The 17,425-nt window shown below is 39.6% G+C and overlaps 1 protein-coding gene across 1 annotated transcript in view; it reads left to right on the top strand.

Moving 5' to 3' along the window:
* The window catches only part of ST8SIA1 (ST8 alpha-N-acetyl-neuraminide alpha-2,8-sialyltransferase 1), a 120,859-nt gene that overhangs the window by 72,629 nt on the left and 30,805 nt on the right, over positions 1-17,425 (top strand). The window contains exon 4 of the mRNA XM_086466643.1: positions 3,286-3,378. Within this exon, the coding sequence (XP_086322769.1) occupies positions 3,286-3,378 (93 nt within the window). The remainder of the gene's footprint in view (positions 1-3,285; positions 3,379-17,425) is intronic.

The raw sequence follows: 17,425 nt of genomic DNA, 5'->3' as shown, positions 1-17,425 counted from the left end.
AGTTAGGCTCATGTTAAAAGTGCTGGCCTGAAACACTGTCCTGGTATTTCCTTCTTTCCTGCACATTCACGTACTTACTCCTCAGTACCAGGAGCAAGAGCAAGGTAATTAAAAAGAAGTTTCTTAGGATGAGTCTTTTGTTTCTTGGTGTGTTCCTCACCTGCACAACACTAGGTACTTTGCTGACCTGTTCGAGAAAACAATCTGATAAGGAGAAGAAGCTTCTGCCAACCAACTGATTTCTTGCAGAGTTTCCTCTGAATACACAGGCCATTTCTTAGTATTTTGTGCAGAACAAGGTGGGAATGAGACTTACTGATAAAAAGAATTAGATATGTTTAAATAATGCATCTGGGACTGGCTTGTGAAAGAAGTGTCACTATTGAGATGTTAAGATGATAAAAACCAGGGAGAGATCTTCGTCCTTCATAGTGCTTCTAAATAAACTTCAACCAAAAATGCGTTCTTAAAAGCTTGCTCTATGAGTTTGTGTTTATTCAAATCAGAAAGCATTAAACTAATCTGCCAGAGGTCATTTATGCCATCTCTCTGCTCTGAGGCAAATCACCTTTGTGTCTTCCTTCACAAATATTTATATGACCTGCCATTGAAAACTGCTACTGAGAGGGTTTCTACAACCTCTCCAAATAGTATTAATCTGATTAATTTGTATCCTACCTTCCCAGGTGCAGGAAGCAACTTATTGTCACATTTATCTATTTATCTATCTATCTATTAGTTTATTGTATTGAATTGTATTTTATGTAAATCTTTCTCGATTTTTAAGGTTTTATCATTCTTTATGTCTGGGAATTAAACTTCCCCTATGCTTCTAGGCTATCTTTTTTTTTTTTTTTTTTTTGGCGGTGATGGCATTTTGTGAAACCACTGATTTTGATTCCTCTTTTCTGGCTTCTTTTTAAGTTGTTTGTCGTCTCTTAAATTGTGGTAGACCAAACTAGAAGCTGTTTCCTAACTGAAATCTCAATACATTGTGCGCATCTTAACAAATGTAGTCATGAAAAGGAGGAAAGGTTTCTGGAAAATTTTTTTTTTTTTTTGGTGAACATGGTTGGATTAATCTGTGTTCCATATAGGTGGGACTTTGCTGTCCTTCTCCTTGGCATTTCCTGATGATGTGAGTTTAAAAACATGGGTTTGAGAGCTGGTATTTGTGTGCAAACACATGCAAATATAGCACTACTGTGTTTATTTCTTAGGGCATGGGGGACGTTTTACATTAATGAAAATTGTAGAATGTACAATGTGCACACTAGTGCCCTCTCCGGGCACTGACATTGCGGAAAACCATAACACGTGGAGGTGCAGCTGGGAATTCGTACAGCCTTGTTTGCTGCACTCTGCTGTCACAAGTGCCTGGATCCCTTCTCCAAACACTGCAGAGGTCAGTGAAAATGCTAACGGAGGCAGCGACTGCTGTGGAAGCAAGGGCTTTTTTTGTGACGAGACTGATTTTCCCAGTGCGGCGGAAGCGTATGGCAACCTGTAATGCAACAGCCCAAGAGTTTCTGCAGTAGGCCCTGGAAACTGCCGTAAAAACTGAGCCGGAGCTCACTTCCTCAGCTCCCGTCTCTCACTAGTGTAGGAAATGGGCCTCTGAATTATTAAGAGTAAAAATCTGGATAAGCAACTCATTGTTGTTGGACTCGAGGGTTTCATGACTGATGCCAGCTGCCTGGAGGATGCAAGCAGAAGAAGTGGAGTGCTACAGAGAGTTTGATGGAAAAGATGGTGAAAAAAATTACGTAGCTCTTCACAGACGTAAGATGTTGCAGCAAAGGAACATGTGTCTCCCTGGTACCGAGAGGAGAAGTCATGAACATGAAACAATGCCTCTCTGCTCCACTGCCTGCCCTCTTCCAGTGCTGGGGCCTCATCTTCCATGGGGGTGGGTGCCTGCAGAGCTTAAAGCAAGCAGGGACTACTTGATTGCCTTCTTTAGGGTCAGTGTTTGCTCCACATGCACTCTTGGTGGGAGCAGGAGGAGGCAGGAGCTGGCACTCAGCTGTGCCCCTCACCTTTCCTTACCTTGTGTGCTCCTTCTCAGTGCTGCGCTTTTCCAGTGTGCTACAGAAAAACAATGAAACCAACATGGGCAAATGGGGATGTCTTGATTCGATGGTTGAACTTAAAAACTGGAGGGCAAATTTGGTTATGGTAAAGCCCAAAATTTTATTTTTTCTTTTTTCTTCTTTCTTCTTTTTTCTTCTTTTTTCTTTTTTCAAACCCTGACAAAACCTCAAAAACCATAAAAAACTAAAAGTATTTTTTGGAAAAAATTCCAACTTCCACTTGTCTCTGAGAATCCTGGTTTCATTTTTGCATTAAAAATACTGTTCATGTCTTTGATTTTAAAAGTTGGACAAATTTGAAATTAAAAATGTTTTGACACCCATTTTTGTGTCATTTCTGTTTTGGGTAGATTTCTTATGACTTTAATTTTTGGAGCAGTGCATGGGCTTGGATACTGTGTGAATGTATTTTCATCTTTATCTACTGTGCCTTCCTTCTTCTCTTGGTCTTTACTACGGAGCATTTAGGACTGTTCATTGTCTGGAAGTTTCTCTCTACTTCTGTTTTTTGGAGTCTTGGCTCTCTGCTTTCCAAAGTAAATTTGCTTAGTTGCTTTCTCTTTTTATTATGTTATCGCCCTGTCCACCAGAACAAGACTGTGAGCAGAATTGAGATGCACATATTTAAATAGCTACATAAAATTTTTCTCTCTGTTTTCTTGGCGAATTCTGTATGCTGAAGATGCCCTGCAGTGTAATATTACAAATGCCAGTCGCCCATTGTTTGCAAGATGTGTAATGCTTGTAATACCACAGAGTGGTAACAGTCTGGAGCCTGATACTGGTAAACAAGACAGAACAAAGTGAAAAACAGAACTTTAAAAGAATTTGGAAAAAAATGTCTTTGCTATAGATAATAATGGCCTTTTCCACAGCCTTTCAGCCTGTCAGAAATGCCAAACCTGTGTCTTTGTTTTTGCTTAGTAGTTACATAAGATCATCTCTGTAAAAGGTTTTATTTTTACATTTCCCCACAATCTGGTACAAAAATGTCCTATTGTGCTTACAGTTGTGGTACAGTAGGGAACGTTTGTAGATTGGTCTGGTATTTATGCAGCACTCTTACATTTTCTGCAGCTTGCTTTTTTTTTGTTTTTTAAAACCCTGCAAACTCGCAGATTAAAAAAGACTGAGGCTGAAGCCTGTCAATCCTGAATGTCATTTAAAATCTTTACTGTCTTTCTATGCACAGGTGCAACCTTCCTCCTCTATCCAGTGAATACAGCAAGGATGTTGGATCAAAAACCCAGCTGGTGACTGCAAATCCCAGTATAATTCAGAAAAGGTAGAGAGCATATTGTTCCTTCTCTAGTCTGGGGGTAACAAAAAGAAAAATGCTTCATCCATGTTATAGATATTAATGCATCAGAGTTGTGTTCTTAATGATCTTCTAATCCTGGAGAAGAATCTGGAAAAGACAAGATAGGCAATGGTTTGGTATTTGGTGAAATAATTCAAGACTAAACCCCTAATCCTTTCACTGTAAGCAGGAAAACTAAGGGAGTCTGGCTTTTACAGAGTTATTTCTTCTACCATACTCCCCTCAGTGCTTCCAGCTCCCTCCCTTTACCATGCGCTAGGTACGTGCCAGAGGTGCTTTGGCTGCCGCCAAGCCAGGGATGTACTGATGAGTGGCCCAGACTACTCTGCTGGTCAGGCCAGCTGGCTGCTGCATCCCACAGTTAATGAAGATGCTAATTTGAGTTTCTCTTTCTTTACCACTTATAACCTCTGGGTCCTTACTGTCTTCATATTGTTTGTTTGATACTGACTTATGGGTATGAAGTATGAAAGTGCTTAGGATGGAACTGATTGGCAGGTTGTGACCCTAAAAGCCTCGCTTTCATAGGAAACTGAGACAAATTTTTGTTGTTTATTAGAGTTGGTTGAAATTTTCCAAATGTCAGTAGCTGATGAGAGAGGGGAAGTGGAAGGAGGGGGGAAAAAGTCAACACCATCTCTCTGAATTTGCCTTCCTGAATTTTAATTACTATGTTATTTGTTTATCATCCAGAATGAGGTAGGCTGTTCTCAGGCAGAACAAGATCTGGTAGTAACCTGCCATGTTCACTGAAAAACATAGAGAAGAGGCATAAACTAAGGGGAAGAACAGGAAATGATTAGGCATAAAGAAATGTATAATGTGGGTACTGGCAGGTGAAGGATAGTGAAAGGAAGCAAAGCAGGGAAATAAATGAACAATAGAAAGCCAGGTGTTTTAGAAAGAAGAAAGGCACAGACTTGGAAATGGATGTTTGAAGGTATTTAAATGTAATATTTTTCCTCTCTATCAGGAATTGAAGGGTTCTTTAGCATTGTGTGCGGAAATGATGACAGTCTTTCTTTGACAAAGTAGAAAAGAGAGGGCGAGTGAGAGAGAAATGGAGTAGTAATCAGCTTCAAGAGCTGATTCCAGGCAGAGAATGTCTGAATAGATGGCACAGAAGTGCTTGTGGGATGAGATCAAAGCAAACCAAGCAGAATTGGCAGAGGATGGCACCAGGTGCCAGGCGAGAAGAGAGAGCTGCTCAGGGCAGTGGACCTGAAGACAGAGAATGTGAAAATCCTGTGGGATATAGATGGCTAATGAGGTTGATTTAAGACGTGGGATGAAACGGCGAGAACATCCCTTCAAGGAAAGAAGGTCAGTTTGACCATGGCATTTTGGCTAAAATGAAGAAGAACAGTGTGAAACGTGAAGCTTATAAAGGATTTTACAGTTGTCAAGGCAGAGGATTATTAAACTCGTGGATATTTATTTTGCATCCTGCCCTCCATCAAGGTCTAGAGTGGAAAGCTCGCTGTACTTAATATTTTTGAACAGAAGAGGAAAAGGAAAAACAGTTTAGTGATGCAACAGGAAGACTACAGAGCTACACTAGAGAGACTGTGAAGTTATCCAGCAAGAAGGAAGGGAAGGAATGAGCAGATGGTTGAAGAAGCAGATGGAGAGAGTGAGACACTACTTTGTGAGAGGGGGATATCACAAGGAGGAGTGGAGGGGGAGGGAAATGGGAGGAAGGAATAGATGGGGAACAGGAAACAGGATTGTGTTCCATGTCAGCTTTCAAAGTGAGTGGACAATAACTGCGATGAGACCTTTGATGAGAAAGTAATGTAGGATATGTATGCATGTGTATTGATTAGGAGGAGATATGCAGCCAGTAACTGAGAATGACACCAAGAACAAATTCGTAGTGCTGAAAATTGGCAGAAATCTCCTCTGAGGCTTGGAACTCCTGAGAGATCTGACACTTTGCTTCCTCTGCCTGTTCAGGAAGAGATTTTTTTTTTAAAGTAATATTTTACTGATGTTTCCTGTATGCTGTCCAAACTTATTATTTTGTCTCTAGTGTGTTAAGTTAGAGTTGGAAAAAAAGGTTAAATCTTGGAAGTTAAAATAGAAAAAAACCCTCCTGTCAACAAATAATTTATATGGAAAGAAGATTTTTAAGGAATTAAGACTGTTTATAAGTCCAAACTTTCATGAAGTTTAAGGATGTTCGGCTTGGTGACTGATATGTATCTGTTTCTAAGCTATAAGTTGATTAGCTTCACATAGTGATACTATTCATTATCATTCTTACCTTCTCCTCTTGTCCTTACTTTAAGTAAGTTGATACTGATGAGGCTTCACATCTCAATTGTCTCTCAAGTGTGTTATGGCAGATTAAGTGAATCGCTCCTGCAACACTATTCATGGCTTCTAAAAGGTTTATCCTTAGAAGATAATTTATGATAAGGCATGCTGGATAAGGCAAAATTTTCATACCAGGGATGTGGAGGCAATTTCTTGTGTTGTTCTAAAAACAGAATTATCGCCTTTAGAAAATTAAATTTTTGTCAGTAATTATTGAAGAGTGATATCTGAGCTATCACTGGTTCTCTCTAGACTTAGCCTTAGGATGGGAGAGTCAAGATTTTAATCTGGGAGTACACTGACTTTAGAGATACCTTCTAAACATTGTCTTTTGTGAAACTTAGAGATCAAGTTCCTACTCTGTTATGATCAGGAAATGTGACTGTGCAGTAGTACAGTTTTCACTTTTAAAATATTGTGCTCAGTTCTCATTTGGGTTTGAAAAATGTTGAGGAATTTCCTACCCTAACTTTGCTTCATACAATACGAGAGTACTGACAATAGACGTATTATGAGAGAAATTTCCCTGGCTGACTAAGAGGACGCATGATGACTGCCCCAGTTTCCTTTTTATATCTAAAATATTTCATGGGGATCTCCCTTCAGTTAATATTGGAACTCGCAGTCCTTCCAGCCTGTGTAAAACTTCTTTTTCCACTTTGTATTCAAAACTTACTTCTCTGTCAAACCCTGGTTTGAGGTTGCAATGGGATTGAAATGCTGCATTAAGCTGCTCCTGGGGCCACTGAGACCTGTCGCACCCTCTGCCCCCCAGTACTGTTGAGGGACTGCAAAAAGTTTGGTAACTCTGATGTTTCCCATTCATTCCGCTACCACCCAAGTCAGCTTGGCCTTATCTGTACGGAACCACTTTGTAGGGAGAAGTTTATTCTATATTTGTCCTGGTTTTTATTTTCTTTCCATGACTAGCTACTATAAGTCCCTGCAAGGAAAGAGGTCTCCTCTGCCTCCTCTTTGGTGCCACACAGGTCCCTGACAGTGGGAGCTTTGTGTGCACAGAGGCTGCAGAGCCGGGCTCTGAGGCAGAGCTCTGCTACCTTGTTTGATATCCTCTTCCTCATCAGATAAATCCACTTGGATGAGGACCAGGTCACTCCTGTATGCATTTAGGGCTTTGGAGGTTACCATAATTAGATTCATTATGAAAATTTCTGTGAAATACTTGGTTTATGAGAGACAGGTTGAGGATGTAGGTTATCCGTGTTTCTGCTACTACGGAGTTTCTACTAGAGCATGCCTTGTTGCTTTGAATACAGAAATAAGTAAAGGGTTAGTTGAGGTGGTATCAGTCTTCATTCTTCAAAATGTGGGTATTTTTATTTAAGTCTTTATAGTGGAGTCTCTTGACAGCTGTATAACATTGCCAATGGAAATAGTCTGATTGAAACTTGGATAACCAGATTTAGGATCAGCCATTACACTTTGCGGCTCAGTATGAACTTCCATCACTGAATGTGAACGTTTTTTTTCAGTAAATTGATTCACTTTTTTGTGTCTCTGCAATGTTTGACACGTTTTTGCTGCATCCAGTTTCCTGCACTAAAGCAAGATGAAGGGATGAGACTAAAGGCTAATAAATGCAATGGTTCTGCCTCTGAGCTTTGAAATGTCAGTTAAATATCGCTGGTGTTTATTAGGTTCCCACAAAATTTGAGTGGGATTAAATTTGCTTTCCAGTTCTCCCTGCATCTTACAGCCAACTAATAATCTTTCCTGGATTCAGTCCTGAGCACATCTTTGAATCCAATTGACTTAAGCTGTTAAGAATAAAAAGATGGAACTGAGGCAATTATTTAATTTGATAAAAGCTTCCTTCATCTTTGATTAAACAAGTGTACAGTATTCAGCCTGTTGCTGACACTCATGAAAGTGGTACATGAGAATTCCTCTTGACTATGTCTCCATGTAAAAACTATATATTCTATTCCTAGGTAGTTACATTTTAATTTGGTAATTGCAAAAGATCAGAAAAAGAAAGAAAAAATCTATCCATAAAATAATTATTGAAGGAAAACCCCTCTTGCTCATCTTGTCCTTTGTTTAGGAGTCAGGTGATGAGCTGTTTCCTCGTAAAGTCATTTACTCACCAGATTTGAAATATTTCACATAGAGGTTCTTCTTTCATTCCTGGTATCTGAATATATCTCAGATTATTTAATTGAGAAGTACTCCAAAGTGATAAGAATTATTGTTTTCATTCACATTGCAAAACTGCCATTTTATGTTCTTCTGCAATAGTCGATGAACGTGTACGCCAACAGCAAGGGGATAAAATTTCTGGGAAGCACTTATTTAGAGGCAAGACTATAATAAACCTTTCTGTATATGGAGGTTGCTTGGAGCCCCATTTGTTTGTAATCAGTCTTTTCTCTCCTCTAATACAAAATTCCTTTTAAAAGCTTTAAATTTATTAACAACTGAACCCTTAGTTTTTCTGTGTGAGGAGCACCTATTTTTGTCCTCATTTGAACAGAAAAGGAAGCGAAAATGCAGTGATGGAGAGGACTGGCCAGTGTCACCACCAGGCCAAAGGCAGAGCCTGCAAAAAAGTCCAGAATTTCTGATTGGCTTTTGTGATTTATTAGCTGATAAACAGAAGTATGTGGTGTTGCAACAAAGCCATGCCATGATTAGGACAGTTTGATGCTCTTACAGTCGTACTTTGACCCCGTTTAAATCAATGGCTTTTATTCTCTTATCTGCCCCCTTCTCTCCTTAATTTCCAATGTGGACAGGAATATAATCTATTTTAAAGTAAGAAAGTATATAGAACACTTGTCAAAAATGCTAGTCTATTTTGTACTTTCCTCTGCTTTTTACAGATGAGATTTAGGTGAGTTTTCCTTTGAAATCTTGCAGAGTTTGGCTGCAAAGTCATACTTTTCAGTGATCTAGAAATCCTAACCTATGTAGGGAGATTATGTGGAACAGTCTTTTGCAGTCGAATCAAATATTCACAAGTAATTTAATTAATTTGAGTTAAACCCCATATGTACAGCTCCAATTTTAAAGTCAGCTTTTGAAACCGTAGCAGTAGATCAGTCACACTGAAAAGCATCTATCTTCCCACTACAGATGTAGATCCAATATGAACTAAAGTGGCACTGCAAGCATTAGAGTTAGAATTCAAAAGTATAATGAAAATTTAAATTAAACAGAATGCTACTCAGAAAGAGCAAATGTAGAGTCCACGTGGGAAGGAATATGTAAAAAATTGGGGGAGTTACTGGCTAGATGGCATTTCTGCTGAAAAGAATGTGGCTTTAGGTCAGTAACTGAGCATGAATAGGCAATGTCCTACTGTTTAAATAGCAGCAAATGCTGTACTGGGTTATCTAGATAAGTGTGATGCATGAAGAGATATATTTAAGCTCAACTATGGGCTCAGCGGGGGTACTGTACTCTGTTTTGGCACCATGTGTTCAAACAAGTCCCAAAACCCAAACATCAAGTGTCAACGGCAAAATGCAGGAGAGCAGGAGGAAAGAGATCTATGAAGCCTAAGCCCCAAGGAAAGGGCTGTTGGATCTAGAAGTGTCTCAAAATATACCGACAGCTTCAAAGAGAAATGTCAGTTGCTGTTGATGAGATGAGAAACAATGGGCTGAAATTTTGGGTTATGAAAATGAGAACTGAGAGGAAACGTTGTTTAATCTGGTAGGAGAGAAGAAGGGAGAAGGAAAGACTGAGGAGAGCTGTAACAGTTTCCCAAGGGTACGGTTAGCTAAAGTGATGGATGTGAGGACAATACCTCATCCGCAAAAGCAGTTGCTAGATATTAGGAAGAACTTCCCAGAGAAGAAGGGACTCCATGTTACAGTAATTTAAAGGGCTAATTGCTAAGGGGATGAAATGGGAAATTATAAATGAAATGTCATGAGATCATAGTTTGATGCTTTCTCTTAAACAAAAATAAATGTTTTATTAGTAATTATCATAAAGCAGAGATAGAAGGTACTATGATTAAAATAATCCATTTGGATTTCTGTTTGAAATGTCTTCAAATTTCACTTCTAATGTGTGTTTATTGCAGAATTGGAGAGGATTAGGATGTGTCATCTTACACATGAATTTGTATGTCTCCTACCTTAAACTGGGATTTTGATGATAATCACAATTATCTCTGTTGTGAATGGCATTTTAATTGCAAATCTTTGCCTTACCAAGATTGCCAGTGCTTGCCCATACGTGCTGATATTCATTAACACGTTGTCTCACACATTTTCGTTTTCTTGGCAAGCCATTGCAGGAAGTCTCTTGCTTTTTGGTTTGGTTTTTTTGTTTGTTTGTTTCCGACCCCCTCCCCCCACCTCCTGGTATCTTCTTAAGACCACTGTATTGAAGAGTCTGCCAGCAGTACCAAACAGAAAGACAACCATCTGTCTGATTTTCCATTATTAGGTTTGTGAAATGGGAAAGCTATATATGTCCTTGAGCAAATAATGCTTTTAATTAAGGTGATTTTTTTTCATCCTTATATTGCTGCAGTAGGACTTGATATGAGACTTCTAAATCCTACTGCCAGTATGTGGAATACCATAGCCAAGTACCTCATGTTTAAGTATGTGAGTAATATCTTCAAAGTCAGTGGAATAACTTACATGTGTTTTGCTGGAGCAAGCAATTTAGTGTCTTGTATGAGCAACCCAAGTTTTTTCAGGGTGACATCCCCAAAGATTTTAAAGTTTAGGTAACTAATCTTTCTTTGCAGTCTTTGGCTTTAACCCAGGTTTTTCTACCACTATCCCACCTCCTGGACTTTTTCAGATGCTGATTGGAAAGCAAATGTATCTTTTTTTTTTTTTTTTTTTTTTTTTTAAATGAAGATACAAGTCATCCTGCAATCTGAAAAACTGCAAATAGTGAGAACACAGAGAACTGCTACTTCTCTGCAGTCTGCCAGTGACATTCTTGCTTTTTCTTTTGCTCCAGTCTCTAAAAAATAACTTTCACTGTTAGCAGCATCTGCAGCCTTGTGATGCTGTAAACTTCAAAGAAAGCCTCCAAATTCAGGAGACTGTCACAGGAGTGTTAAGAATTATACTTATGGGCTTAGCCACAGGCCAAAAGCTTTAGGTTAAGCATAGGTGTCAAAGAGGCAGAGAGGTTAATTAGTATCTATTTTCTCATTAAACAGTGGAGATTATTGCTGGCAATGAGATAAACTGAGAAGACTCGTAGGTCTTATTCCTCTGCTAATCTCTGCTGATTTATGCAGACTTGCAAGATCCCAGTGCTGCTGATCTTGGGCAGAGGCTGATGGGCTGTGTGGTAGGTTATTCAGCAGTCTTGAGTTTGGGCAGCAAAGTAGGTTGGGAAACCGTTGTTAGGTTGGTCAGCAAGAGCATGTACCTTAGAAGCCTCCTCCCTGTTTTTATTTTTGCATTCTTAACTGGGGAGGACAAGATCTGGCCAATCATTTTCAGACAGGATTTGTCATAATGAATGCATAAGTACTTGAAATGTTCTTCTGCTCACATTGTGATTTTCATAGACACTATTTCCACTGATACAATGTCTGGACAGATTTGCTTGTTTGTTACCAAAAGCAATGTTTTTCTCAGTAAAAATTTTAGAACAATATCTCAATGTGAATTTGAGTGAGAAGACTAAATTGGTGGGACTTAGAATAGGTGCTGAAGGAAACGACAAATGGAGAGAGAAACACCAATGTGGAGTCCTTTAGGGATCCAGATTCTCTCCTGGTGCAAATCACTGTAGCTCCCACTGCAGTACTTTACACACATTACTGAGAGGCTGCTAGTATAGCCAAGGCAGCAGCTGATGCTTCGTAGCTAAGCCATTTGGTGTAGTTTTTAACTGGAGAGTTTTCAGTTCCAGATATCAGTGCTAGTTCTGTTCTAGCCAGCTGGTACCCTAGATGCTAGCCAGTGTGGAAATAAGAACACCTTTTTGACCCAAAATTGGTTATTTCTCTAACTGGGTTAGTACCAGCATGTGTAGGTATGTCAGCACCATCAACTTACTGACATTTGCTGTGTAGACTTAGCGAGTGGCCAAAGTGCACTTCACTAGTCATGAAGATGGCCTCACAGAAACCCTGAATTACTCCTAAACAGTCACACATAAAGAAAATACTGTTATATCTCTGGGAAATATAAAGATTTATTGATATTTGTTGTTTTTCAAACTATTATGCTCCCCCTAAAACTTGATGTGCAGTTTAACAATCTAGGAGTGTGACGTTGTGACTTATGAAATGTTTTTTATAAGAAAAAACTGAGCTGGTTAAAAGGACAATTGGCTTGAGTCAGAACACCTGCAGGGCAATACTCTGATATCATTGAGGAAACTAGCATTTGAGAGACTGCAACACGCTGAAAGATAGAGGAGGACATAGGCTAGAGCAAGTCTAGTGCATGATAGTGAAGGAGTCAATACAGCAAATATAAACATTTAGTCTTAACAAAGGGTTCAGAACAGAAGTGAGAATGGAGAACAAACAGGTTAAAGGATTTTTAAGTAAACCAGAAGTTAGAGGGATCTGGACAAATTTTTTTTAGGAGTTTATAAGTAAACAGTCAGAGCAGTATCAGAACCACTAAGGAAGGATATTTGGGACTACTTTTTCACATGTTCTCAGCGAATGGTAAAAAAGGAAGAGTAGTACCTGTATTAAAAGAGGGGGAAAAAAATGAAGGATAGAAGGAATTAGTTATTCTGACTTAGTTTAGTACATGGAAAGAGAGTGGAAATTTTGTTATTACGAACAAAACCTGCTTCTCTTTGGACATAAGGCAAGAAATGAGAGAGGCCTCTTTGAATGTGATGCCATTTCTAAAGCAAGAAGCCTGTATTTACATTAATAGAAGCCTTGTCTTTAGTGCTTCAGAGCAACTGCCACCAAAGTCCATTGATACCGTGGTTTCTTGCAATCTGGCTGGTCTGCATGCTGCATTCACTTTTTTCTTGTTTGAGGTTGCACTTAAATAGCAAACATCCAGTTACACTGAGATCTCCAAAGAAAAGTCTGTGACATCATAGTAAAAAATTAGGGCTTGAATACCTGGGGAGTAATCATAAAAAAGCTCAGGCTTGCATGAGTTTAAATTTGATCAATTAGAATAGAAGGCTAGATCAGAGTGTGTAGACAGCTTGTAAAGTTGAACTGCATTATTAACACCTAATAAAAGATGGAGCTGTAAAGTGTGAGTGTGAAAGAACTCCAGTAGAGTAATTTTAATGCTCTCCTTTGAGTATGTGAATATACAATTGTAAGATTTGGCATTGCTGATTTTGGCATGCTGTTAATGCATTTGAATAACTTGTATACTTCTCACTGAAGCAGGCAGGCTGCTAAAATCAGACCCTTAAGGTTCTGACTGTTTGAGGCAAATTACAGTCTAAAATTGTTCATTTCACATGAGTTTTGAAACAATATGCAAGAGGTTTCTCAACTGTCTTGGAAGAAGAAATTTTAGCCACTTTATGAAATTTTGTACATTAAATCTTACTCTTTCTAACTTCATCTGTGCCAGCCCTTCTAATTGGCTTATTTACAGGGGTATGGATTCTTTGTGCTTTAAAACAAAAAGGAGATGCATTTTTCAGAGTAGAATGTTCCACTGTGACTTTCCTACCTTTTTGGCTTTACTCAGTCTATAAGGATAGCAAACAATGTGCAAAATACATGTATTCTTGAACTTCTAATTCATTTATTTCATTACATGCTGGGACTTGTGTTGATTCTTGTATGATAATTATTAGTTCTGCAACTGTTGGCAGGGTTGACTTACAAATAAGACAGTGTTTCTGCCTGGGTTTATGCCCAGAGCAATGTTTCAAATCAATACCAGTGGTGAATATGGGATGTTCTCAGAAATACTCTTGGCTCACTTTTTCAGTGCCATGCCTGTTTCATACAGCAGGTTGGCATTCATGAGTAACACTGATATGAAGCACAGTGTAGAATAGGGAGCTGTGTGCGTCACTGTTTCTATGGCAAAAGTTCATCCTGCAGCTTAAAAGATTGTGGCTCATTTATAACTTAAATCAAAATTTCCCTCCTGATTCTAGTCAAACTCTATCAGCTTCAGTCTCTGCTATCTTGCACTGTCTAGTAATGAAGTACTGTATGTGGTACTGTAATACAGTAATGTAGACTTAGACCAGATGGTTGTATTTACTATCGAGCTAAGAGAGACACTAATCCAATATTAACTTTTCCAACCTTACTTCAGACAGAGACTTGGCTAAATCCTGTGGGTAGATTTTTACATACCCAAGTCTAATTTGTAAAACTCTGCTTACTCTCTTGAGAGACTGAATGGATGCAGATTTTCATAGCTAAGGTTACTTGCTTAAGTCTTTACAATGCTGCAAATATACAATCAAAACAACCACCATCTTGGCAGGATTGACCTGAAATGTTTTTTACAGCTAAGCTTGATCAAGATTCACAGAATGGTTCAGGTTGCAAGGGACCCCTGGAGGTCATCTGCTCCAGCCCTCTGCTCAAGCAGGGCCACCTAAAGCTGGTGGCCCAGGACCATGTCCAAGTTGGGTTTTGATTATCTCCAAGAATGGAGACACCACCGTCTCTCCAGGCCACCTGTTCCAGTGTTTGACTACCCCGACAGAAAAAAAGATTTTCCCTGTGTTTAAACAGCATTTCCTGGTTTCACTGGTGTCACTTGGTGTCCCTGACACACTAGTGTCACTTGGGGTGTCTGGTAGATCTGCTTAGATTAGCGTAGCTGAGAATGCTATCAGTAGTTCCTAAAGCCTCAGCTGAAGCTCTGTGATATAACCAGATATAATGAGATTTTAGTCTTATTTTTTTTTCTCTTCCTCCATTCCTATTTAGCAGCTTTTTCTTTGTACTTGCTCTTCCATTTTACATGCCAACACATAGTAAGGTGTTGTTCTCCTTGTTACTGATACCTTAGGTCATGTACTCTTTTAAAGATATTTTTTTTTTTTTTAAATGGAAATCTAGTCAAAGCATGTAGAAATACTCATAGCACTTCTTCCACTCACTCTCAATGACTATTAAAGACCGAACTGAGCTAGCTGGCCCATGAAGCAGTGAGTTGAGTGGCACTTCTTTGCTGTGTCCTAACTGGAGGTAAATCAAAACGAACTAGAAAGAAAAACTGCCAAAATGCGTGAAAGACAGAATGTAATAAGCATAATAAAAAGATGCAACATGACTTAGTTATTTTTTCTTTTTATAAAGGTTAGGTCAGTAACTGGAAGATCTACTTACACTATACAAGGTAAAAGGGGATGTTTCTTAGGTTCATTAGACTAATTAGACTATTTGGCTTGCACTTGATATGGTGAAGAGCTGCTTTTCAGCTATTTCTGACCAATCTACATCCTACCTTCCATTATGTTTATGCCAGAGTAATCTTTGGGGGAAACAACACTCCAAGAAGTAGCCAGATTTGTATCCTGACAGCAGAGTGCTTGAGCAGTAGTCAGGGCAAGAAGAGTGAGAGTTAAGCCTCATTTTTAAGAAAGCAAATGAGTTACAAAACAAAAGGAAAAAAACCCCACAACCAAATCTACCATTAATATAAGCTGTAGTGTTCAATTTTATGAGACCTGAGCCTTAAAACAGAAGATACAAATTTAGTCAGACATACATCAGAGGTTGCCAACTAAAATACAGTGAAGACCTGCATCAGTGCCAGCTTTGTTGTAGTCTCCTGTTATTTGTGGAAGGGTGAATAGCTGGGGGATAGCCTTGTAAATCTGAATCAGGTTAGGGGCTAAAGCGGGGTAATACCGAGCTTGTTTACTGATCAGAAAATGGTCACACTGCATGTACAGATCCAGGCCTTTCCATGGATGTAAACCACAGCTGTGTGAGCCAGGAAACCTCGCTACTCTCTAAATGATTCATGGAGGTGGGCAGCTTGTCATCTGCTCGTGCTCTTTCCCATCAGCCCTAAAAGGGTCAGGTAAGTTCACTTTGCTCTTAGGTGACCCGGCTGGGGCTTTAGCAGGGGTGTGCCTAATGGGTGGATATCCCAGGAGTCCTGGTCATGCTCTGTCCTCAGGTCATGCTCCATGGTCTGCCCAGCTGTACATCACTTGGTAGTGTTGATTTTCACTGTGCTCTGGTGTAGGCTGGTAGAAGTTAATCTAAGTACAGAACAGGCTTGGATCACCAAGTGCAAGCTGCTTGGAGGTAGAACAAAAATAAAAATGAGTGTCTGTATTGGCACGAAGGTGTCTGGATACTGCTAACAAGTAAAATGGGAGGCAGTTCAGAACTGCAGTTCCTTCACGGGTTGTCTGTTGGCTGGAGTTCTCTCATGCCTTGTCCCAGTCAGTCTCCCAGTGAATGACGACTTAAGTTGTTCTTGTCATTCTGTGCCAGGCAGGAAGGAGCCTTCAGAAAAGCTGCAGAGTGTGGGTGGTACTAAAGCATGTTTGACAGCCAGCTGCAAGGTTTACAGTTGGCCTTTAGGAAGAAGGGTTTCTGACTGTTGATAGTGAACTGTAATGGAGAGCAGGAACCAAAAGGCTTGTTTGTGGGGCGTGATATAAAAGATTTGATCGCCATCCCACTTCAGAAGGTGTTTTATTATAAAAGGAACAAGTTTAAGTCAAGCTGCTGTTTACAGACTGTTGTGGAGCTGAAGCATGAAATATCATTGTCCCTCATTTTCAGATAGGGTAACAGAAACACAAGGGAGTCATCACAGGCCAGCACTGAGTCAGAGTGAAGTCCAGAGCAGCGTATTCCTGGCTCTTTGCCCAGTCTTCAGTCATAGGTGTTTGTTGAGGTACCTGGTGTGAAGAGCAGATTTACATTCTTGGCTGCTCACGCAGTCTCTTTAATGAGTATTAAATCTGCATAAAGAGATTAATGGGACTTGCCAGAGAACCTGTTCTATCTACAGAGTTGCTAATTGCTGTTCACACACTGTCAGAATATTGCAGGGTTTGGTTTTCATCTGTGATGCTTGTTCCTCAGATACAGAGGTGTTCATCAAATGGCAAACTTACTGTCCAAGGAATTTTCATCTGGCACAGACTGGCAGGACCCTGAGCATCCCGCTTTCCTACAGAGTGGATCCTATCTGTCAGTCGTTCAGGGATGTGTTGTTTCCTGTTAGTTTTTCACTGTCACTGAGCAGCCACAGCACAGAAAGACCTTCCACTTCCTCCTCTTATTTTTGTTAGTGTTCCTGGATGTTGCTGGGTCAGCTCAGTTTTGCAGTACTATTTCCCCTTCCTCTCATTTTGCCCTTTGCAACCATGCCTGAAAACGTGTCTCTGTGAAATGAAGCTTTAAATAACCACCACTAGCAATGGTTCTGGAAACCCAAGGGAAAAAAAACCTGGGTGGTGGTGACTGTTATTTACTTGCTTGAAATAAAGTGAGTGTGAGATATTAATGCTTTTTTTTTTTTTGGTTCCTTTGTGTGCTTACTAGTTGCAAGGGCTAATTCTGTCCTATAGAGCGAACTATCTTTAAGGGACTGATTCCGTCTTCACATGGAGAAAGGCATGCATGCATGACAGCCTTCAAACTGTTTTTCATTGTCTTCAGGTGGCTCTCCTAAGGATCTGCTGGCTATGTTAAGACAACAGAGGTATGGCAGCTGAAGCCCTGACCCAGAGTTTTTAGTATGAATTTTGCTTCTTTTGCGCTATTCAGAAAGGCTTCTTATTCCCTGAAGGACACGTACTG

This window comes from Leptosomus discolor, chromosome 1 (assembly GCF_034619465.1).
Source record: "Leptosomus discolor isolate bLepDis1 chromosome 1, bLepDis1.hap2, whole genome shotgun sequence".
Lineage (NCBI taxonomy): Eukaryota > Metazoa > Chordata > Aves > Leptosomiformes > Leptosomidae > Leptosomus > Leptosomus discolor.
Note: the sequence above shows the minus strand (reverse complement) of the source record. Positions and strands in the feature narration are given on the sequence as shown.